This window comes from Stegastes partitus, unplaced genomic scaffold (assembly GCF_000690725.1).
Source record: "Stegastes partitus isolate 25-593 unplaced genomic scaffold, Stegastes_partitus-1.0.2 Scaffold119, whole genome shotgun sequence".
In the NCBI taxonomy this organism is placed as follows: Eukaryota; Metazoa; Chordata; class Actinopteri; family Pomacentridae; genus Stegastes; species Stegastes partitus.
The window spans coordinates 383129-408687 of record NW_007577850.1 but is presented as its reverse complement, the minus strand read 5'-3'; the positions used below and the strand labels follow the sequence as shown (position 1 = coordinate 408687).

The following is a 25559-nucleotide window of genomic DNA, read 5'->3' as shown; positions in this document are numbered from 1 at the left end:
GAGAGTTTGACTGTGCTGGGGAAGCTTTTCCACCCCGACAGGAAGAAAATCCTGCCAGACAGGAGGAGACGTTTTAGTTTTACAGGATTTTATGCAGGGTTTCTGAGTTTTAGCAGCAACAGAAGTTTGGGGATTTGCCCTCAGAAGATCCAGAGGGGCTTAAGAGCATACAGTCGTCCTCTAATGTATTCACACCCTCCCATTAAAGACAAGGCAAAACTCACAATAGTCACTGAAATAACTAGAACTGGAAAAAGTAGTAATAAATAAAAATTTGCAAAATTATAATGTAGTGAAATAAGACGTTGCTTTTGAATTGTGGTTGAAAAGAATAATTTAAAAAAAACACAACTGTCCCGGACAAATTAGAGCCCTTAGCTGATGAGCAGTAAAACCAGAATACCTGTGAACAGGTGCAGAAGTCTGACTGAGAGTTACAGAAAACACCGGATGGCAGTGATTGGCTCAAAGGGTTGTTCAACTATACATTAGTTTAATGGTCCCATTATGCTTGTTTTTTTCTTTTATTATATTTATATTTCTGTCGAACCACAATTCAAAAGCAATGTCATGATGTTTATAAAATTTTTATTTATTACTACTTTTGGCAATTTCAACTTATTTCATTGACAGCTGTTGTTTTCCTTCTTTAATGGGAGGCTATGAATACATCTGAGGACAACTGCAGTCGTAGGTCAAATAATTCAACCAATTATCAAACTGTAACTGTACATGATAATAATTTACACTAAAACATTAATGTAAAGTTGTCAAATTGTTCTATCAGCCTCTTCATAACTTGTTTAGAATGTTTGCATATGCAGACAGGATGTGGGATGAGTTAGAGGTGAGCAGTATGATCGTATGTACAGGAGGGTTTAGCTGGTGAAGGACCACCATGACAGTCTTCTGGTAAATCAAGCCGGGATCAACTAGAATCTTCTGTATGTCAGTGACTTAGAACTGCAACGTCAGCACAGAATTAATGTCCAGCGTGCTCAATTTGCTTTACAAATCCATTGATTATTGATCGACAATGCTGCATTTATTAGGAAAATTATTCGGATTTCAGGTGTCTGTGTGACAGCTTAGGTTAATGCTAACACAGATCAGTTAAACACTGCTTGATCTGACTTTTATTTGTTGAAATGTATTTCCATGTTGAGCTAAATTCCTGCTAACATACAAAATGAGACTCTCAATAATCGTTACCCTGAATTCAGTGCATCGTCTTGAAGCAAAACATTAATAAAACTGTCCCCAAAACATCTCACTGGCTGAGCATCTGCTGACCGATAGACAGAACAACGTTTTCAGTCTTTGATCTGCATAATATTCCTTTTCAATAATGGCAAATATCTGTAAAGTAATTCTAATTTTGCTGATTTATGGTCAAACTCTGTGAAAAATCTAATTTCCGTTTGTAAAAATCTATATCTATGATGCAAAAGTTATTTACAGTGTTGGCCGTTTTATGTTCTTTTGTTAACACGTAAACAAATGCTTTTTTGCAAAACATTTAGCAAAATAGCTAAATGTTTTCTGCAAGTAAAATCTGTACAATGACAGTTAAAATGTAAATTTGCCGTTTTTCAATCCTTATTATAAATAGTTTTCTTTCAAATAATAACAAATATCTGTGAAATTCTGATTTTTTTCAGTCAAATTTCATCATCAAACGTGAGCAAACGAATTACGATTTGTAAAAATACAGATTTAAATATGTAATTTAGTTTCTATGATTTTACTAGATGTTATCTGTAATTTAACACAATCTGTAAAATCAGTAAATTGTTGGAAAATGTAGTCGCAAACGTTCGTTTGTGATCATTTTTACTGTTCAGGAGTCGTATAAAGACGCTTAAACAGGACCGTTCTGGTTGGTTCTGAGCTGCCTGCAGTCAGCAAACAGATTATTTATCCAAAGTTAAAACCATTAATGCTGTGAAGTAGCAAGAGTTTGAAAAGAAAACGATCTCTTTATCTCCCCCCGAACACGAAAACACCCGCCGCCTCTCTGACGGAGCGATTATTGGCAGGAAACGGGAGCACATCACAGGTCACTATGAAGCTGGTGACTCACTTCAACACCTTTCCTTAGAGACGAGTCGCTCCGTCTCCCAAGATGTAATCTACTTAGAAACGCTCTCCAGCATGTTGCAGACAGAAGAGTCTTTTCAAAAATTAATGAGATGTTGAGATGAAAGGATAAAAGCCTGCATGTGATGCTTGTCGAGGGGGGGAGGCGCACACGTTCAGACCCCTGCAACCAGAACCAAGTGTCTTCACTCACGTTCAGACGCTGCTTCGTGGGGATTTTTCTTTTTGTCCTCTAAATGGAAGTCGACTCGCCGCAACGTTCACGTGTAAACACGTCCTCATAACGGGAGCAGCGCAGGCAGCAGGCAGATAAATGTTTAACGCAGGCTGCAGCAGGAAAACGCCGGTTTGCGTCACCTCGCATGCTGCTGCAAACGTGAGCCGGACGGTGGGGGAGGACCCACGTCAAACCACTCGTGTGTGCGCTTTATGTCTATCTTTGTGAGGACTGATTTGAGTGGAAGACCTTGGGAGTGTGTTACAGCTCTGGCAGGGAAGCAAACATTAAACCGGTTGTTTTTGGTTGATATAATTAACCCTCTGGATCCTAAAACCTGTCGACGGGTTGGAAATGCAAGTTATCTTTTAAAAATACCTCAAAAGTTACACCATTTATCAGAAGAGTTGGTGCATTTTCCTCTTTCTGATCATCTGTGAGCCTTTTATTGCTTTTTAAACTAATTGTTGTCGGTTTAATTTTGATAAGAATTTGCAAAAAAGACGTTTTCCAACAAAGTAATCTCTCTTAAATTAGGATAGAAAATGTAAAATAAATGACTTCTTCATGTCAGTATTTAGTAAATGCAGCTCTGGCTTCAATGGATGGGTCCTAATCAGCCTGAACATCTGGATGCTGTATTTTTACCCCATTCTTCTTTGCAAAACTGTCAAAGTTGGCTTCTTATGAATGATTATTCCCACGTTTTTACCTGCAGTGAACCTTGAGTTTCAGCACATTTTCATCCGTGTACTGGAGGAGAAAAGCTTTCAGTTGTGTGTCTTCTTTGGTTAACACGAACCCATTGCTGTTGTGTTTGTGCAGATGTGATGGTGGGGATGGGCTACAACCTGGAGGAGATCCAGGACTCTCTGGCCAAGATGAAGTACGACGAGATCACCGCCACCTACCTGCTGCTGGGCAGGAAGGCCTCCGAGGTACGGCTTCAAAACTTTATCGTCACGGTGCAAGAAGAAAAGCAGCGTGCAGGTTCCAAAAACACTCTGGTCTGTAGATTTCTAGTCATGTTGGAACTTTAGCTCCCATAATGTGCCTCCTAAAGACAGAGTAAAGTTCTCTAATGAGATTGTTAATTAACTTTTCACCTCATAGGAACATCATTTGAAATAAGTAATAGTATTGGAAGGTTCCTTGAACATTAGATTTAAATGTTTTCTTGAAAAACCTTGTAGGTGATGTCTCCCTGAAGGAGGCTTTTGTGGTTGGAACATGCACAAAGTCCATGAAGATTCTCAGTCATCCAGGTCATAGTTATTCTCGTAGTTTAATCCTAACATCTGGACTTGCTTGAGTTCCTTGAAGACGTTCCACCTCTCATCCAAGAGGCTTCATCAGTGCTGACGGACTAAGTTGGGAGTTCCAGATACTTATATCCTTAAGTAACCGTTAACGGGGGGAGGAGCACCAAACCCCTAATTGAAACCAAAATAAATAAAACGACTCCTGTATGTTCAGTTAGCAGCAGCACGTACAAGTTTCCAGCTACACTTGCTGCACCAGCCACCAGCATGCCCAAGCCTCTGCTGTGCCCGATGTTCTTTAGTCTTCAGCATCTGTGGTGTAAATCCTCCCCAGAAATTATGAAATAACAAAATGTTCTCCTCTGGTATTTGATGAATCATTGATGCGGACTGACCTGCCAGGCTCGTTGTTGGAGCGTTTGTAGTTGTTTTTCTCCTGTTTACGGGGTATTTTGTGAAAGATAGTCGTGTGGACAGAGTTTTTTTTTAATTTTTTTCAAACACAGGAGGAGGGTGTCCATCTCAAAAAAAAAAAAAGAGATGAAACTTCATTAATCCCAAAGGAAAGCTTTCTGCCAGATATTACTCAGAAAAAAACAAATTACATAACGTTAGAACAAACGCAGCGCCTAATAGAAAAGCGATAAGATACAAGAATGATGCATTACTGAAAATACGCACTCTGAGGTGACATAAGTTGTGAGTCGATGCGATATAAATAAAATAGAATGAGCTGAATTAAAAATAAAAACAAGGGAGCTACAATAGGTCTAGAATAGAAACGGAATAAGTAATATTGGTACATGCAATTGAGATATCACACATTATATTGAGATATTGCACCTGTAAATGAAATATTGCACTTTACTTTGACTTGTTATACATGAAGATTAAATATTGTTGACGAGGCCTTTGTCTGCCTCCGTAATTAGCTTCCAGAATCACATAGAGCCCTCCACAGAAATGCCGATTCTTCAGGGCCACCTCCGGTCTTTACCGATGGTCCTGAGCAGTAACCCAAAGAATAAGATGCAATTATTGATATGAGTTTGATCGTAGGATACCTGGGCTCAGCTTTAGAGATACGTCGAGGAGCTCGAACACCTAGATTAGGATGCCTCCTTCTGGACAACATCATTTAGAGGTTTTCTCATCACGTCCAGACCCGGGGGTCGACCCAGAACTGTCTGAAGGGATTACGTATCTCATCTGGCCTGGGGACGCTTCAGGAGGAAACACAGAGCGATGCCTGGGATGCTCACACAAAGAGTTAATTGTGAATGATTTCACGTGAACTCGTCCTCTGTAGAGGTGTTTCTCAGCAGCAGCTGCATTAAAGTCCCCTCAGAGCCCAGCCCAGTCTGTTCTGGGGGCTCGGTTCTGGTATAAATAAATGTTCTGAGGATGAAGGGAAGATTTATTGAGGCTGCTGTCGACCTCTAACATGCTCTCGGTTCAGGAAGGAAAAGTTGGCCACAAATGCTAGAAAGAAGTTTTAATCGTGTGAATTTGAACCCTCCTGTTTATAAACTTAGAAACTGAAGGTTCTGTTGTGTTTCTGCTCCTCAGCTGGAGCCCAGCGAGTCGGCCTCCAGCAGCAACTTGTCTCTGGCCAAGCCGAGGCCCAACAGCGAGCTGAACGGCCAGTCGCCATCACACCTCAAAGTCCAGAGGAGCGTCTCCTCCAACCACAAACAGAGGCGCTACAGCGAACAAGGTGAGGAGGCTGCATCACGCCTTTTTCTGCTTTCATATGAAACTCCACAGAACCGCGGCAGCCTCAAATCTCTCCCTTTTGTAACGTCTGAAAGCAGCACAGCTCCAACTCCGCCGAGGCTTTTTTCCCCCCGACAAAGGTTGGTTTGTGTCAGTAGCTTGTTGTCAGGCTGATAAAAGCAGTTAAATCAAACCAGTCACATGGTGGAGGCACTTTAGCCTCTCGCTTATTTGCACGGCTCAGTGCTGTCCACTGTGATATAATGCTTTGTCAATAACCTGCTTCCTCTCTGTTAGAGCTGCAGCTTAAATAGCAACACTGAGAACCTTTTCACGCTCCGGCTCCAACGCGGTGACACTGTGATTTCAAGGACTTCTCAGGCATTTTCAGTCCAGGTTTTCTGGTGTTTTTTAAATTCATTTCAGAGTTCACTTACTTTTTTATTAAATTACCTGTGAAAACTGTCCACTAAGCACACAGACAGTCACAGAAATTCACATTTAAGAAGCTGAAGCCTCTCTGTCATAAGTTTGTTCCCTTTTTAAAACCCTGGAAATGAAGAACATTCCCCAAAAAGCAAAGTGTCAACCTGTGTCACCTGTCTGTTTTTATTAGAAGGTGTTCTGTTTGTGTACTTTTTATTAAATTATGAGTGAAAACTCTCCACTAAGCACACAGTCACAGAAATTTGCATTTCAGAAGCTGAAAAGAGCCATTTTTTAATTTTATTTTCTAACTTAACGTATTACTTGTCATCAATGCGTCCATTACATAATCTCGGCTTAAACCTTGCGTCTATTTCGGGGAGGAAAAAAGCCTCAATGTCATGCGTTTGCTCCATTTTTTCAGCCCTGGACTGAATCTACTTTCTTTAAAAATAATACGCTGATGATCGTGTCCTCGTCCTGACACTCTGAGTCAGTGTCGGATTTGTTCTTTTTTTCCCCAAAATGTAGGTCGTCTCGTTTTAGATTAAAGCCTTTAAATTTATATATTTTTCGTTCGCCAGAGGTACAAACAGTGTTTCTGAGTCACTCATCACACATCTGTCTGCCGTTTGTGCCTGCAGTGGGTCAGAACGTCCCTCCGGGGATGGCTCATCCTAAGAGGAGTCAGACCACCACGGCGGAGAACAGCGCCAAGGAGGAAGGTGGGGTTCAGCTGCGTAAGCCCAGCACCCCGAGCGGCCGCGGGCCTCCGCCCTCCAGCCCCCTGCTGGGCAACGCCAACAACCCCAACAAGGCCGACATCCCCGACCGCAGGAAAGGAGCCACCACCGGCCCCAGCGTGAGTGTTTTCAGCTCCCTTTACCAACCCAAAGAACCTGTCGTGGCTCTTTCTGCTAATGTGAAATATGAAATGACTTCCTTTACCGTGCATCTGTCCTGTCTTTAAGAAGACTTTCTATCTCTTTTTTATTGACCATTGTACGTTTTAAAGCTCCTCATCATGACATTCAGTCACACTGAGTTCCTTGCCTGCTTAATCCTCCAAACTTTCAAAAGTTTCTGGGTGTTTAATTTGCTCTCATCACGTTTTTCCTCACTGTGGTCACATTTTTCACTGCACCTCAATAGACACAGCTGCTTAAAAGGAGAGAGAACTCAAGTCGCTTACACCACATATTGTGTAAATTTGCACATTCTCAAGCGATTCATTTGCACATTTCTGCACCCTGTAAATATTCCTATTACTTGAAAGTCTTAAATTGCTTGGATTTGCTTCACTTCCTGTTTATTTGATTGGGAGCACTTTCCTTCTTTTCAAATCTTTTTATCCATCTTTAAAAATTCTTTATTGTCATTTTTATATAAAGCTGTAAAGATGACACAGGCTCAACAAGTAAAGTGTGACACATGACAGTTTCCCTTTGTTAAATGCAACCCAAGTTTGCTTTATAATCATTCTGAAAAACACTGGTTTTGAAGAATATTTCCCCAAAAAGATAAGCCCGAGTGTTGACCTGCAGTGTTGTGTGTTCCTGTGCAGAATAACCCAGCGTCGGCAGGCATGACCAGGAGGAACACGTATGTCTGCAGTGACAGAAACAACACGGATCGCCTCTCCGTCATCCCCAACGGGAAGGAGAACAGGTGAGAGGAGGAAGGAAGTCGACTCAGAATCGTGTGTCAGCCGAGAGCAGAATTTGGGTTTTTAATTTAATGAGATTATTCATGTGGATCCTGTTGTGGAAGCCGGGATGTTTATTAGTCTAAATGCTGTTTACTATGAAAAAGGAAAAGAAATCAAATGTGGTCAAACCAAAGTCTAGTTAGTATGAATGTTGGTCGGCTCAGTGCAGAAATATCAGCCGTACAAACAGACATTTTGTTGAACTGGAGCATCATCTGGGCCCAGATTCTCTCCTTTTGTTGTTGAAAGAAATTCTAAGTTCTTCTAAGTTCTCATTCCCTGATTTTCTGTTTCTACTCCTTTCTTTCTTTCTTTCTGTCTGTCTTATATTTACTCTCCCCCTTTTTCTCATCATCTTATTTTTCATTTCTGCCTGTGTGTTTGTGGTTCGGGTTGGGGTGTTTTTTTGTTTTTTTTATTTCCGTCGTGGCATGACCAGCATGACTGAGATGGCTTGTGCCACTAGCCCCTCCTCTGCCTTTGCGGCCGCTGCGTTCGGTGCCTCGTCCAGTTCGGTGCGGCTGAGGTATCAAACCGTCGGTCCTTTGTACGCTTGCCAGGCAGGCTGGGCCACGCTGCCCCACTCCTACTACGCTCTGGACTACTGCTCGCCCAAGTAAGACGGCAGGGCCTCCAAACCCCCCTGTCTGTCTCGTGTCATGTCTCAGCCCCTGTTTGGCCCTCCGCTAACCCACACATCCAGCCAGCTTCACACTCTGTAACCCCACAACTAAACCATGGACACCATTTCCTGCAAACTACAGTCAGCGCAAAGGTTTTTGGTGCCAGAGTCTGAAATTCACGCTCAGCGGCCAGAAGCAGGTAAAAACATAAAACGACAAATAACAGTTTCTACTCAACCATCTCTGATTTCAATTTTCAACTTAAAATATTTTAGCTTGATATATCAAATACTTTCCACGATAATCCCAAAACTTGCCAATTGACTCACTTTCGCACATTTGAATTTGAGGCTTTTTGAACAACAATATCTCAGGAACTATTTAAGATAAAAGCCTGAAATTTTCACTCTTATTTCTCATCATCAAGTCGATCAAATATTCTCTGATTATGGGTGAGTTGAAACCAGAAAAATAAACGTAAGCCATCTTGAAAAGTCCCATCTTTGAGCACAAATCAACTTAAAAATTGATAATGCAGAAGTCAGCTAGTGATATTTACTGAACGATGTGTAGCTGCAGGTCACAAAAATACAAAACTAAACATATAGTAGGCTTTATGATTTAAGTACTTGGTCACAAAAAGGAAGAGGAAGTTATTTTCATTGAACTTTCGTAACAGATTGAGCCGATTAGTTGATAGTTTCAAAACGGTTTTCCAAGAATAACTAAGAAAACGTATTTTTCAGTCATTTCGCACGTCACATGTTCAGCTTAATTCATTGCCCTACTACTTATTGAAGACATGCACGAAGGTAAACTCTTAACTGTATAAAATCAAAGGTTTCTCTATTTAGGCGGCAACATTTACATATTTAATACAAAGGCATCAAAATAAATAAATAAACGATAAACCACATCATAAATATCACGTATAAATGTTGGGGTTTTTTTCATCTTTAAACAAAGATGCGAGATAAATAACAAACTATGACAACAAAGAAGCTCAAAATTCCCAGTTTGTGCATGAAAATGAATTTAAAAATTGTATTCAATTGTCAACAAGGCAAATAAAAACATCTACAAATCGTGCAGGATGATTTTCACGGATAAAGTTTGTTTTTTGGATCATCACAAACACACGAAGCACCATCAGTGTAACAGGTTCGGTTTTTACCTGCACTTGGCTCCAGCTGAGTTTTTATTTCAGTCGCTGATCAAATTGGAGGCACAAGTAGAGAAAAATATGTATCCACACACTGAAACCCAGCGGCGACGCCTCGGCAGACGACGTGTTCCACTCTGTGTGTGATGATATTTTTCCGTCACCCTTCTGCCGACCATAAACCGGACGACCTCCTGCGGCAATAACAACCTGCTCCTGGTTTCTCCTCCATCCTCTGCTGTGAACTCCCCGATCTCCTCCGTCTGGATCCCTGCGACTCGGAGGCCGAGCTGCTCCCCGATCCCCCCCGACCATCGTCTCTTCTTTCTGTTTTTACTCTCTAACCGAGCGGAAACTCGCTCTGTTCACTCTGCACATCAACGGCTTGACGTCCGGGGCGGGAAATTAACAGAAAGCTGCCAAACTTACTCTTAAATTCTCTTGTGAATTTATTGTCTACTGTTAAATTATCACCATCATTCCTGTTAGTTTGGGTTAGAAGAACCTCTGCTGTACTCCGACCAGAACATTTGATTTAACTGGTAAAACAACTGACCAGCACTTTCTTGTTAAACTGCCCGTTGAGTGTTTGTGCAGCTTTTTTCTTTTAAAGTTTTAATTTCCCACCCTGCCGACGTCTAACATGCAAAACTCATCCACCTGAAACCCATTAAAATATAAGAACTCTGTGTAGGAATAAGAAACTCTCCGATATTTCAGAGATGAGGAGGGAAAGGTGATGAAACTGCATCAGAGTTTTTCCACTGCAGGAGTGAGCTCGTGGTTTCATGTCTGTGTTTGACTGTTGGACAAATCAGTGGATAAAAGAAAGTAGAAATAAAATCACCTACAATGGATCAAGTGTTAGTTGTCAACTATTAAATTTCCATTTTTTTCTTTTTTAACAGATTCATTGGTTTGAGTTTAAACTCTGCAGCTTCTTGATGAAGTAGTTTCTCAATTTTATGTTGCGGTAAATTAAATATCTGTGAATTTTGGACTGACGGCAAAACAAACATTAGTATTTTGCATTTTTCACAACGATAATCAGCGAGTTCACGACTTTCAAAATAAGGTTTGATGTATTTAGGACACACGAAATTATAACAAAGACACACAAATCAACAAAAAAATTATACAAAGTGACAACAGTGTCGTGTAGAATGACGACAAAGACCCACAAAATGACAACAGAGACCAAACAATGACCACCAAGACACACAAGATGACAAAAAAAATCACACAAAATGACAACAGTGTGATTTAACATAAACACTGAGAGACATGAAATGACAGAAGACTCACAAAATGACAACAGAGACTAAAAATAACAACAAAATGATAAATAAAAGACACACAAAGTGACAACAGTGTGACAGAAAATGACCACAAAGAGACACCAAAGGAGACGACAAAGACTCAAAATGACAAAAAAGACTAAATGACGAGACATGTAATGACAAGGACACACAAGATGACAACAAAAACACAAAAGTTGACACCAAACACACAAAATTACAACAAAGATGCACTAAATAAGGCACAGGGTAGATATTTAAGGCAAAAAAAGTCTAATTCTAATTACAAGTCCCTAAACGTTAATATGTTTTCAGTTTTTCCTCCTCTGTGACAGTAAACTTTATATCTTAACATTTTAAGGCGTCATTTTGGACTTTTAGAGACACTGATTGGCATTTTTCACCAAGTAGCCGATCGATTAATCAGAAAATCATCACCAGTGATTGTTGGCTCCACTGAACTAAACGTCTGCACTGGAAAAACTTCAAACTCGTGTTTTATTTCAGCACGAAACCTACCTGGGTTCTAACTTTCCCTCCCTCCCGTCCGCCCCAGCAGCGTCGCCGTGTCGCCCGGTGGCCAGAGGAACCCGGTGGCGTCGACCCACAGCATCGCCAACGCCACCACGCCCGACCGCCTCCGCTTCCCCCGGGGCACCGCCAGCCGCAGCACCTTCCACGGCGGCCAGCTGAGGGACCGCCGCACGGCCACATACAACGGGCCGCCGGCGTCGCCCACGCTGTCCCACGACGCCACGCCGCTGTCCCAGACCCGCAGCCGTGGAACCAGCAACCTCTTCTCCAAACTCACCTCCAAACTCACCCGCAGGTAGGCGAGGAAGCTCCCCCACGTCAGGCTCTGCCGGGCCGGGCGGTCGCTCGCTCTCTTAAAAGCATCATTCGGGGTTTTGTTTGTGGGAATGTCGAGGCTGAAATAGAAGCAGGACAGACTCCAGCTCTGTGCAGTTTAATCTCCTGTGACTCTGTCTGTTCGAATTAGAAGCCAGTCAGCACAGTGCCTCGTAGAGTTAGGATGATTAATTACATGCTGGGGGAACCCTTCACTGTCCTGTACCATGTGATTTATTCTGAAGACTAAATTGTTTATCTGTCGCTGCCTGGTTGCCTGCCAGAGAAAATGAAACCCCTTTGAAGGGATTTGACCTCCTCTTAATGAAATTAACGATACTGTTAACGAGTTGTTTATCTAACTTTAGCTCATCAGTGCCTAAAAAATTGTTTTCCTGCTGCACACATGCTTTAGCGTTCACTTCTCTTGTCCGTTTAGCGTCGCACAAATCAGTCGGTTAACGTCACCTCAGGTCGCCTCAGGTCACCTCAGGTCGCTTCTATTTGTACTGAAGAGCTTATTTCTGGTCCGGTTCACATCCAAAGAGGAATAAACATGAAGTTCTGCAGGCTGACAGGTTAATTCATCGCAGAAATAATGTATAAGGAGACTGCAGCTGGATCTCATGCATCATAAATACTCGGTGCTGCAGTATTAATGGTGTGGTCGCAAGGTTTCGCAAACTCTTTTTAACAAGACACAAACTCAACGCACATCGTCTTTAGCTTCCTCAGTGATGGGTCGTTTTAGTTGTCTGTCATAGTTTGATTGATTTAATTGATATGAACAGGTAAGGCAGAAGACGAGGAACAAGCAAGTCAGAAAATGTGCTTTAGATCATCTGTAGTACCTGGTTGCGCCGCCAGGTGGAGCCTCTTACTGTTTATTAAGGTGAAGTTAAAAGTGTGTTTGCTAACCGCCTGTAATGGTCCATAAAACAAGCGCACCTCCCTGCTGGCTAAGGGCTAATGACACCACTGTAGCCTAGCGTAGCGTAGCATAGCATAGCACAGGGCTTCTGGAGAACTTTGACTTTGAAAAACATGTACAAATCAAAGCTCCAATAAAGTCTGGCAGCGTCTACTTCAGTTACGATTAATTGTAAAAGTGCAGATGCCAGAGAATCTCCTCGTATCGTCTCTAAGTATTGGTTTGGAGCACCTTCTGTTTAAAATCTGCAGCATCCGGGTTGTAAAAAGGTGTCTGGCAGCGGTTTAGCTACCTGAGGCTAATGCTAACGCCGCTGAGCTAGGATTTTCAAACGCTAACAGAGGTTTTTGTTGTGCAAATTGCTGAAAATATATATTTTTTAAATCTCGAGTCATTATTTGTTGCTATTTAATAAAAAGTAAGTAAAAATAAATAAATGCAAAATAGTGAATACACAGATGTAGTGCTGATATTGTACAGTTTCTTAAAAAAAAAACTATAAATGTGGAAAATAACAGTATTGTAAAGGCCTTTTTCTTTTCTCTCTTCTCTTTATTTTATCCATTTACCAGTTAATTGATTACTGATTGTCAGCGTGGCCAACTCATGGTTAATGATAGTTGTTTAGGTTTTGTATTCCAAACTGGTTTATTGTGGGGTTTGTTAGACTGGTGTGGACAAAACTAGCATGACCTCTTAAAAAGAGTTGCCTGTTACTGGTGTGAAAGCAGAGCAGTCGAGGTTACAACATGATTGTGTGATTTCAGCATCGATTCAGGTTAATTACAGTTTCTTAAACGGGGATTGTCAACATTGCAGCAGACATGTGTTGAGTTTGTGTCCTGCTCTGTTAACATGAAATCCGGCTTCTGTCTCGTCTTTAATCGCTCACAAATATTTGGGGATTCAAATCAGTGTATTTTCAGCTCCACATCAAGAGTTTTTGTACATTTCCTATTGTGATTATTGGGCCTTTTGTGTAATTATCCACATACAGAACCTGTCATCGCAGCACGAGTTCTAAATCTGTCACCACATTGAATAAAAACAAACAACTCGACTCCAAACAGACATTTTCTGTGTGACGACGGCAGCAGCCAGGCCAGCGACGTCCCTCCTGCAATGACTGACCTAAAATGAGGAATTGAAATCATTTGATAATAAATGAGAAACAAATGAACCTTCCCTTTTCCACTGTTGATGATTCCAATCACCCCATTTTTGTTCACTCATTCAGCTTCCTCATCCAGCCCCCCTCCCTCCCTCCCCCTGCTCCCTCCACTTCTCTTTCACCATTTTCACTGTTTCTTTGTCTGATTCTGTTGTAGAAACATGTCATTCAGGTTTACCAAAAGGTAGGACTCTTGTACTGCCTTTCGCTCTGTGCCAAAAATAACGAGAAACAATCTCACTGAGAAAACTTCCTCTGAACCTCTACAGTCGCGTGGGGCTGCTGGCACTGAACTAACACACCGCTTAGCAGGAAGACAACCGTCTCCGGCTGTGTTCACACACTCGGGTTGGAGGCAAAGGATTTCAGGAGCCCAGATCAGATTTATCGGCTAGTTTGACTCTGAAAGGAACGGTATGGTTTGTGTGTTACATATGAAGCTGTTAGCTTAGCTTAGCACAAAGACTGGGAACGGAGGGAAACTGTTAGCACGGCTCTGTCCAACTATGCAACTAGTGATAACATTTCTCAAATATTTTATTAGATTTTTTTTGGTCTAAAAGTGTCAGAAAATGTTGACAAAACTGTAAAATAGGTTTTAAAACAGTTAGAATTACAACTAATGATTAATTAGTCGATTGATCTATTGGTGGTTTGTTCTGTAAAATTTCAGAAAATGTTTAAAAATGCCAAAGATTGAAATTGTTTTGCTTTGTTCACAGCCCAAAGACATTCAGTTTAGTGTCATGGAGGACAAAAGAAACCAGAATATTCACATTTAAGAATTTATTTTTCCTTAAAAAATTACTCAAACCAATTAATCAATTATCAACATAGCTGCTGCTTATTTAGGCTGTTGACGTCTAATCGGTTAATCGTTGCAGCTGAAGTTTTTTTTGTTCGGCCGTCGGTCCAAAACCCAAAGATATTCAATTTACTGCAACGTAAAACAAAAACAAATCTTTAAAATTGACTTTAACAATGAATTTTTCAATCAACTAATCGTTAAAACTGGTTCTTTTTTTCACATTCATACAACAATCTGCTTGATTCAGTCTGATCTTACAAAATAATTGAAGGGCTGCCATGAGATTATTTTGTCTGTTTTTCTTTTAAAATTTGCTTAAACCAAGTAATCAATTATTAAAATATTTGTCAATTAACCTAGTAGTTGACTGATAATTGATTAATCATTGCAGCAGCTCAACAAATGTGTTTTACTTTTTTTTTTTTTGTAAATTCTGGGAGGCTACATGACTGTAATGAAAAAATAAAAAATTAGAAGAAGCTGAGAAGAAAACCAGTTGCTTGCTAACTGCTTTAAAAAAAAAAAACCTTAAAGAAGAGAAAAAGTCTTCAGGAATTGTTTTAATTTGGAACCTTGTAATTGTTCTGTTCTATCAGCTGGTGTTGGACGTGTTTAACGCTGTACGGGGACGAAAATAACAAAAGAAGCAGCTGATCAGTCGTGTGAGATACTGATTTAGAAAAGATATTTCCGTCTCACCTTAGAGCTTTAACTCTTTTCGTAATATTAACAACGTTTTGTTTTTGTTTTTTTCCCCCCGATGAGCTACTTTAAAATGTGCATAAAACACAGCTTGTGACCTTTTTGGTGTTTAAATCGGGTAAAACCATAAATCAGTGCACACAGGAAGAACTTCAGAGCAATCAGAATCAACTTTATTGGTCAAGTTTATACACGCAAACAAGGAATTTGACTCTTAGCTCTGTATAAGAAATAAAGAAGTAAACTAGAACAATAAAATAAGAGTGAGCAATAAATACGCATAAGAATAGATTATTGAAAGCATTCTGCAGCGACGGTTCTTGTTCCTGCAGTGTAAAACTAGCATCCCTTATAGACTTACCCAGGCTAGCTGTTTCCGTCTGTTTCCAGTCTTTATGCTAAGCTAGGCTAACTGTCGGCTAAATGCAGCTTCTTATTTAGCCGACAGTTAGCGTAGCTTAGCATAAAGACTGGAAACGGATAGAGACAGATCCAGGCTAGCTGTTTCCATCCGTTTGCGGTCTTTATGCTAAGCTAAGCTAACTGTCGGCTAAATGCAGCTTCTTATTTANAGACAGATCCAGGCTAGCTGTTTCCATCCGTTTGCGGTCTTTATGCTAAGCTAAGCTAACTGTCGGCTAAATGCAGCTTCTTATTTACCACAGGAATATCTTCTTTTGCTGCCCTAACTTGTCAAACTGCTCCTTTCAGAGGGTTGTGAAGCTGTAAAAAACAAATCAACAACCAAACAGAAGTATTCTTATTTTGTAACTGAAGCAGGCTGCAGGTCGTAGACATGAACCTGTGTGTGTGAATGCAGTCGGGGCGTTTGTGGTTGGCCTGAGTGGATAAAGGCTGATTGTGAGAGCAGACCGAACTCCTTGAACAATCAGTCGATTAACCAACAGCAACAACAAAGCAGCTTTGCCACTAATCAATCGCCAGCGCATGCATGGGGTCGCTTCCTTCAGCTGCCATTGATCGTGGTTTGTTTTCTCGCCACAGTGATTGTTGTTATTGACTCAACTCTCTCTCACTTCAGATGGGGCTTTAAACATTACTCTGCTGCATTGTTCACCATGAAAACTGCTTGGGTTTTTTTTTTTTTTAATTTAACTCTCTGTGGCTCAGATGAGATTTCTGCTGCTTTCTGAGCCATTTAGAGCTATTAAAAAAACAAAAAACAACAGATTTGTGTTTTCCTTTCTGTGAACACAACCTTTGTGTACATTGATGTGTTTGTGTAGGACCTTGGTTTATCTCTGCAGCGGTTTGAAACGCTTCGCTGGGTGGTTTTTATGACACACACCAGTAGAAACCCTCTGAAAGGCCTGTCGCTCGATGGTTCTTCTGTCTCTCTTGCAGTTTTTTGTTGTGCGTTTGGAGACATTTGCAGGTTTTCTGGGCTTCAGCGAATCTTCTTGAGCTTTGGTGCAAAAAAAAAAAGAAAAATACGTCACACAAATCGTTTTTAGCTTCTCATCAGGGTGATTTATTATTATTATACAATCAAACAGTTGTTTATGTAAATTACTGTAAATGCTGTAGTTTATAAAATAAAAAAAAAACACATGGTAAAACCTTCTTTAAATATCAGAAAACTTGCAGGAGGTATATAAATGATCACAAATATAAAACTATAGTAATTGCACTCTAAAAACACGGCACACATAATCTGATGTATTGGCCCAAATATAAAATAAGATCTTTATTTATTGATTATAAAACATTTTTTGGATCTTTCTTAAGGGGGAAGCGAATGTTAAATTTACTTCTGGCCATTTTTCAGTGCACAGTTTACGACTTTTTAGTTAGATTTGGTTATTTTTCCAGATGAAACCATCCATGACACACGATGCATTCAAGGATCGTTGGAAAGTTTAAAATTTTAAGATTTTTTTTTTCTGTTTTTAGCAGTTTTTGTCTCTGATAAATGTTAAGAAGTTTTTTTTAAAGAGAGCCTGTCTTTTAAGCCTGCCTGGGAGTTTTGTAATCGGGAGGATTAACGTCACCGAGTCGGTGCGAATCTTCTTGCTTTTGGTGAAATTCATAGAAAATGCTGCTGGCGCTGCAAAATGTCCAGAAGAAGGAATCAGGAATTATTTATTTTAGATTAAACTCTTGATGATGATTTAATTTTAGAGGGAAAAAGGTTTCAAGGGTGAAAATTCTGTTTGTATTTCAGGTTTTTTTAGTTTAAGTTTCAGATGCAGCTGCTGTAATCTTGTTTAATCGTCTTATATTTGGGCCAATATCTTAATTTCAAACTAATTCCTTGTTTTCAACTCTTTAAAATATTTACTGCTCTAAAAAAAACTGCATTAATTTAACACTAAAAGAGAAAAACAAGTAGCAGACAGGTGTTTTTGAGTTCATGTGCTCATGTTAAATATGAGTTGAGTTTCTTTCTCTGGTAAATAAACGATCATTTGAGTGCTTCAGATGATTACGAGCTCGTCTTGTTGTCCTGCTTCATAAAGGAGACGTGGTTCTCCTCAGACGTTCATCACTCTGTTGCCGGTGGTTTCCTGAAGGGAGTCGCTCTCCGTTCCCTCTAATGTTGGTCAGACTTTAGGAAACGAGGCTGTGAAACACCGAATTCCTGACACAGATCTTTTTAGGTCATCGTGTAGCTGCGGTTTGAACGGTGGAGCAGCTTTGTGGCCTTCTCGGGCCGCCGTCTCGAGGCTTGTGGCGCCATCTGGTGGCCGATCCGTAGACGGTCGTCTTCCTCGTCGTCCTCATCGTGTCGGTCGGCTCCGGTTCCATCACCGTCCTCCCATCTCACTCCTCAGTTTTTATGTTTTTCCTCATTTCTGTGGAGCCTTGAAGGAGACGAGATGCCGTCAAAGGCTGTCAGACGAGTCAAAAAGAAAACAGAACCCTAATAAATCATGTTGTTGATTAAACAAATACATCTTTTCATAGAATAAATGAAACCTGCAGCATCCTTTATTTTTATCATTTACCTATTGATCATATTTTTGATAAGTTGTTTGGTTTATTAATTCATAAAAGAGCTGCAGCTTCGAATTATTGGTCGTTTTATCTATAAAATGTTTTAAAAAATGGTGAAAAACCAACACGACAAACGTCTTGTTTTGTCCACAACCCAAAGACATTCAGTTTATTGTCATTTAGGAGGAAAGAAACCTGAAAAAATTCCACATTTCAGAAGCAGAAATCAGAGAATTTAGACATTTTTTGCCTTAAAATTCAATCAAACTGATCGATCAATTATCAAAATGGTTTAATTAATTTAGTAGCACCTCTACAGCTCACCGTAGATAAATCAGGGGATTTAGACTTATCACTTAAACTGATTCATCGATTAGTTTAATTAATTTAATAGCTGAAAACTAATTGATTGGTCATTGCAGCTCTTAAAATGGCTGCAGTTGTTTAGAACACAGTGATGTCTTCAAACAAACACAAAATATTCTCTTTACTGGCTTGAAAAAAAGACTTTTAATCATTTCATAAATCGTCCAACCTGCAGATTAACCAACCGTTTGTTTATTCTCGTTATTATAAAAGCATTGAGGAGCAGTTTAGTCATTAATGGAACGATAAAACCAACAAAAAGTAAATGAAAAAAGAGCCGACAAATGAAAGTATGAACTAGAAGGACTAAAATAAAGAAACGTAGCGTTTCTCAGGTTACATTCATGGTCCTCAGAGGATGAATCCTGCTGATTTCCTGCTTAGTTGTCCTCTGAGACGGATAAATCTTAATGTTTGTGAATTCAAAAACGTTAAACTTCCAAACTCAAAGCTTGTAGTTGGTTAAGTTTTACCGACTGAACCATGAATCACACACGACGCATTCAGGCACCATTGGAAAGTTGAAATCTGATGATATTTTTTTCTGTTTTTACACTTTTTAGTTTGAATAAATGATGTCGTTTTTGCAGTTTAGTGGCTCAGAGAGTAAAAACTTTATATTTTACACTCTCTATATGCTTGATTTTAGTCGTTTATCCAACAGTATTATTAGTTTATTCGTCCTGTTGCACTTTTGACCCGTCTGACAGCCTTTTACTACATTTTGTCCACTTCGGGCCTCCGTACATTCCTGCTAATCACATCCTGGGACTCGATCAGTGAGTCTTTTTTTTTTTGGTCATCTCCCTCCTCCTCCTCCTCAGGACGTTTTGGGTTCAGTCACCTCCCAGCTTCACTCCTCTCCTCACAGTTTGTGTGTTTTTGTCGTCCTTACCTTCTTGTGTCCTTTAACCTTGACCTTCTTGCTGCTCTTCCTCTCTGCTCAGGGTCAGTATTGACCCGGCCAAACGGCAGACGGCCAAAACAGGGCCTGCCAACCCTTCTACCCAGGGAGGAAAGACCCTTAGTAAGTCTGCTGCCCTCCAGTCTCTATCAGCTTTCCTTCCTTCCTGCCTTCTCACCATCCTGCCATGCTTTTCCTTCTTTTTTGGCCTGTCCTCATGCCTCATCCATTCGAATATTCTTTCCCTCTCTCTTTCTTTTTCTGCTCATGTGTCCATGGAGATTTTATCCTCAGATTCACGTTTTTTCTTTCAGATTCAGGAGCAGAAGATATAGAGAGTTGTAGGAAGATGAAGATCTAGAGTAAGGGCCTGTTTTCAATCCCTCGATTTCACCTCCCCCCCCAAGAGGAAACTGTCGGCCGTCCTCCCCCCTGCCTCACCCCTCGGTCTTGTGTTTTTCACAGCCTTCTGGCCGACCAGGACCCGCTGTCAGTCCTGTCTGTTCACTCGTCCTCTTGTTGTCGAGCTGTCAGGAGTTTGGAGTCTCTTTCCTCCTCCACCCGTCCTGTTTTTCTGTCCTGCAGGCGTCCTGCAGTGCATGCTGGGAGCCTGACACAACACACCCGTCCTGTCAGAGCAGCAGGGGGCGCACCGGCCTTCGCCTCTAGCTCCTGTTGTGTTCTCAGATTCAGGGGCTTTGGTAGCGAGACACTTTAAACACCAGCTGTGTTCCCATAATGTGGCTCAGTTTGAGGCGTTGCATTGAGACAAAATCAACAAAAGCTTCCACTGAAAAAAATGTTTATGCTCGCTTGAGGTGGTTGTTAACTTTTTATTGCACCTCACTGAAGGCAGAAACTCCTTTTTCTGATTAAATTGTGATGCGCAGCAAACATACGTGACCTGTTTCCATTCGTCTCCAAACAGCGTGAAACACGAGCGACACAAATTCTTGCTCATAGATGGATGAAGTTTTGTTCGTTTTAGTGGTTTGCAGACAGGTTTTAGTTTTGTTTCTGCCTGTTTATTGCAGCCATGTAACCTTCTGATGCTTAATTTATCTGCAAAACGGTTACTGGAAACTTTCTCTAGTTTAATCGTAGCAGCTGGATGTTGAAGACGTTCCACCTCTCATCCAAGAGGCTTCATCAGCTCTGACTGACTAGTTGGGAGTTCCAGATACTTTCATCCTTAAGGAGCCATTAACACCTGAGTTTGGGTTTCAGTTGGGGGTTTGTTGCTCCTCCCCCTCGTTATGTGAGTCGTTAGTGCTCTCCCTGCCACAAAGGGGTTCGTTAGGGTCTTTAGTGGCTAGGTGTGGATGTGGTTTCATCTTCCTGGGGAGAGATCTTAGGACTGAATTGTATACAGTTGAGAGGTGATGCCTCAGACCTCCACCTCTGTTGAGGGATGGTCTTTCCAGTTTGACACAGATGGCTTCTTTCACTCCTCTCTCAAACCATCTGAAACCCAAACTCAGGTGTTAACGGCTCCTTAAGGATATCACTATGTGGAACTCCCAACTAGTCAGTCAGAGCTGATGAAGCCTCTTGGATGAGAGGTGGAACGTCTTCAAGGAACTCAAGAAGTCTAGTTGCTACGATTAATCTATGAAAACAACCATGACCTGGATGACTGAGAATCTTCACAGACAGTTAATGGAAACTTTCCTTTTGTTATTTTAAAAGTTTGCTTTAGATTTGCTTCTCAGTTTAATGCTGCTGTTACCAACCCCTTTCCAAAGACAACACCTCTCCTCTGACAGTCTTATTTATTAATTAGCTTTAAGGATAAACCATCTCCTGGTGTCATGTCTGATGAACTTCCTGCTTGCTTCACTGTAGAAGTCACCTCACCAGATCACATAAAGTCATATTTACACATACAGTCGTCCTCTAATGTATTCATTAAAGAAAAGGCAAAATTTACAACAGTCACTCGGATAACTAGAAACTGAAAAAAAGTAACAATAAATAAATATTTGCTAAATTATAATTTAGTGAAAGTAGACGTTGCTTTTGAATTATGGGTGAAGAGAATCATTTTAAAAAACAAAACTATCCTGGACTAACTGGAGGCCTTTGCTGATGAGCAGTGAAACCAGAACACCTGTCAACAGGTGTAGAAGTCTGACTGAGAGTTGCAGGAAACACCTGATGGCAGTGATTGGCTCAATGGGTTGTTGAACTAAGTATTGGTTCCCGGGTCCCATCATGCTTGTTTTTATTATTTATTGTTAATATTTCTGTTGAACCACAATTCAAAATCAACGTCGTGATGTTCATTACATTTTTATTTGTTATTACTTTTGTCAGTTTCAACTTATTCCAGTGACGGCTGTTTGTTTCCTTCTTTAACGGGAAGGTATGAATACACCTGAGGACGACTGTAACGTCCAACAAGGCACCACAAGGTCTAAACAGCATGCAGTCACAATAACAGAAGGGATTGTTCCACTTTTCAGCACCAGCGTTGGAGGTAAAAACACCTCAGAGAGCAAAAGAAGTCACAATATCACATCTGCTATGAACTAACATGTCTGAAAAATGCACATTTCCTGCGTCGAAGACTAAAGAGACTCAAACAGGAGCTGAAGTTTAGTTTGTCTGAGGAATATTTCCTCTGATTTTATTTTTTTATACCTCTGCAGGATCCACATGAGCGTCTCACACGGCAGAAGCTTTATTAATTACTTGTGTTATTCTGGACATGTTGACAGCATGGATCAGTTTTTCCTCGCTGTGGGTTCGTTTTTCACTGCAGTCTGAAGTCGTACACCTCTGAGGAAACGACACAACTACGTAGAGAGAATTCAGACATGTCTTTAGTGCAGAATAGTATAGTGATCATGTCAAAAACCTTAAAGAATACAGAAGGACATTTGAGGTTCTCTTGTTTATTTCATTAAAATTGAAGGAAAAAACAGGCGTTAACAACATTAGGAAGCTGAATAGTGGCTCTACATACTATATATATAGTACCTGGTGTTGGGATATTTTTATTTTGCGGTTGGTAAAGCTGTACTTACAACTTTCAGTGTTCAGGATATTATAAATAAACTAGTCTGTTGGTTATTTGGATAGTGACTGAGTCACTGTCAGTTCAGATTTAGTGTTTTATTTGTTATTATCCATCACCTGTGTTAAAAAAAAAAAATGAACGAGCTGCAGACGAGATTGAAGGGAACAGCTGGTGAAGCAAATTATGTAAATTATTTTCTGTCCCTGCAGTAAAAAACAGAGATAAAGGAGGAAGTGGAGACAGACGAGGGAAGCAAACAAACTGTCCTTCTCTTTTCTTTCTTCTGCAAAACTCCATCCAGAATATCCCACGTAGCGTTGCGCTGCCAGATCCGCTGTCAAACAGAAACAAGACGCCACTCGGCTCCTCGCTGGCAGGAAACTCACCACAACAATCTCTGTTTTACACTTTTGAAACATTCATTCAAAGGTTTCAGCCGCGATCGGCTCCTCCGGTCTGACGGACGCGTTTGAAAAACAGCAAAAAAAGTGAATGGAGTTCTGCAGAGCTGCTGCTGTTTCGTCAAACTGCCGTCGAGGGAACGTTCGGCTTGAAGCTTAGGGCTCGTTTTAGACCCGCGTCGAGTCAAACGAGTTGTTTCCTCCTACGCCAGCATCTGTCAATCACAAACACACACACCTTCATCGGTTTCAGTCGTATGAATCATTTCAACAGCCGCCAGTGTTCAGATTTATTAATAAATCGGCCGTTTTTCCACAGACGCTGATGATTAAAGTAAATAATCACATTCAAGTCCAAATCTTTGGTTAAACGACTCAGTGACAGCAATAATGAAGCCTTTAAAGTGGTACTTTATTTCATGTTTTACTGTATTCTGGCAGCCAAACTACAGATGTGACTAAATAAAGCAGAATATGGACACTGAAGCTGGATATTTAGCCCAAATGATCAAGATTAAATTTTAAGATGTTTGAAATATTTCACTTGGTGTGTAGTAAACACAGAGGATGTGGAAGTTTTTGAGTTAAATTACCAAAAAAAAGAGAATTTTTCACATTTTTTCTGAGCTGCACCTGTAAAAATATCAAACTAATTGATTGAAATGAAGTGTTTTTCCATTTGATGTGTTTAACCCTCTGGACTCAAAGCATTTTTTCTCTTTTTTTTAGTTCCTGTTGCCTTTTTATTCTCACTCTGGCTCATTTTTAACCATGACTGGAGCTCACGACTGTCTTCTGCTGTTTAATTTATCTAAAATGCCATTAATCATAAAAAGGAAAAAAGAAAAGTTGGATTATTTAATTATTTATTTTTAATTTATCTAAAATGCCATTAATCATAAAAAGGAAAAAAGAAAAGTTGGATTATTTAATTATTTATTTTACAAAATAATTTTAAAAAGCTGAAATCAAGACGTTTTCCTTCAGCCGTTCTGCTCTACAGACCAGTGATATTTTAATTTTAGTTATTATTTTACATTTTTAATTTGTTTCCATAGCTGTCTGCTCTGTGTAAACACTGCCTGCAGTTCAACCCGACAGTTCCCTTTAATATTTATTTGTCACAGCCGGGTCTCTGATGCCTTCACAGCTGCTCAGAGGAGTGCAGAATTTTTCACTTTTTATGGATTCTGGTTGAAGCAAACGGTTTGTTTTTGGCAAATATTTAAATAAAACATGTAGAATTAAGAAATTTTGCTAAATATCTGGAGCTTAGGCTTTGATTTGATTTGATTTCATTTTATTTCCAGATGAGTTCCTCTAAAAGTTTAAAATCTGACGAGTGTTGCGACGATTTTTTAAACATATTGACCTGTTAAACCTGCTGGTGGGTTTTGGACTCCAGAGGGTTAAATATGGATTTAGTTCTGACTTTAATAACATTTTAGAGGTTTTTTTTAGTTTTCATGTATATCTTGCAGTTTCCTCACCAAATAATTATGTTTTTTTTTTACATATAAATGTATATTATTATAAATATTAACGTCTTGATGTTATTTTTATTCCAAACCTCCAAAAAGAGAATAAAATAATCCAGTTTTCGTGCTATTTCCAGGTCACATGTAAGTTTTAAATTCATATTTGAGCTATAAAGTCACACATGCTCACTTTAAATCTACAGTTTCACATTTGGTTTTAAATAATTAAATCATTTTTTTATTCCGTTTTTACACTTTCTGGCTCTGATACATGGTCTAGTGTTTGCGTTTCTTTTTTTTTTTTATAGACAACCTGCTTTGTTTGGGGGGTTTAAAGGATTAAATATGAATTTAGTTTTGCCTTTTATATAAAAGACTCTAGTTTTCATATCTAACTTCTAGTTTTTCAGCATAAAAACCAGTTCAAGGTGTTTCTAATTAACATTTTTTGTCAGACGACGACTTCCTGAGATAAAATGCACATACATAATAAAGCCTTGATGTTTATTTTTAATCCAAACGTCTAAAAAAATGGAATCAAAGAACTGGTCTGAGGCTGTTTCCAGGTCAGATGTAGGTTTTAAGGCGTCTTTGAGTTGCACCGTTGACTCCTCGGTTCCTGCAGCTCCTCTTCTTCTCCTCGTCCTCCTTCGGGTTCGACTTGCTGCTTCTCTTTCTGTGTGCTGTTGTCGGTTTCAGTTGGAGGTCTGGACATCCATCTGTTGACTTCTCTGCTCATGACTCCTGAATGGAAGCAGCGTCTTCCATGTGTCTGTATTTCTTTGGTGGCTCGTCGTCGTCGTCACACATTCTCTCTCTCTCTCTTTTTTTTTTGTTGTTGTTTTTGATTCACTGGATTTGATCTGAAATGATTTCTGTCGAGCACAATCCACATCTTTTTTTTTTCTTCTTCTTCTTCTTTTTTCCCCCCCATCCCTGTCCGATCTTCTCGTGTCCCAGAGTCTCAACCGAGTTTGAGAGAAACGGGAGACTTGAGGGCTCAAGGTGAGGCTGATCCTGAACGTAGCTCCGGTCTGTCTGCAGCGTCAGAGTCCCTCCGTCTGCTTCCCATGTGTGGATGTGTTTGCAGCTTCCCTCTGCGTGTCTTCCAGATGATTTTATGTTTTTTTCCCTCTTCGTTTGCATGCTGCTGTTCCCGTGTGCTGCTCCGTTAGCATGTCGGCATGTTTGTTCTGTTGCCCACCTCAGAGTTGCTCCTGAACGTGTCTAGCTCCAGTTCACATCCAGTTTTTCCAGAAAATAAACACAATGTGTGTGTTTAAGCAACGAAAAACCCAGAAAGTACTTTAAAAACACTTCTAACAATGTGTTTTCTGACTCTTTAAACTATTTGGATGACAAAATATTCTGTCGACTGCAGGATAACAAAATATTTTTATTCGATTTTATTTGTCTTGCACCAACAATGCAAAAAAATGGGGAAAAAAAATTTAACA

At 40.1% G+C, this 25559-nt stretch overlaps 1 protein-coding gene across 14 annotated transcripts in view; it reads left to right on the top strand.

The window, feature by feature from the left end:
* mark3a (MAP/microtubule affinity-regulating kinase 3a) overlaps positions 1–25559 on the top strand; it is a 74402-nt gene that overhangs the window by 47162 nt on the left and 1681 nt on the right. For 2 of the 14 annotated variants that reach the window (XM_008278234.1, XM_008278236.1), the window contains exons 11-17: positions 3143–3255; positions 5149–5296; positions 6366–6583; positions 7286–7389; positions 11072–11341; positions 13621–13647; positions 25063–25107. In XM_008278234.1, coding sequence (XP_008276456.1) covers positions 3143–3255; positions 5149–5296; positions 6366–6583; positions 7286–7389; positions 11072–11341; positions 13621–13647; positions 25063–25107 — 925 coding nt within the window. Of the gene's footprint in view, positions 1–3142; positions 3256–5148; positions 5297–6365; positions 6584–7285; positions 7390–11068; positions 11342–13620; positions 13648–19515; positions 19564–25062; positions 25108–25559 lie in introns of those variants that run through there. The other 12 variants (XM_008278235.1, XM_008278233.1, XM_008278238.1 and 9 more) reach the window with 7 other exon arrangements.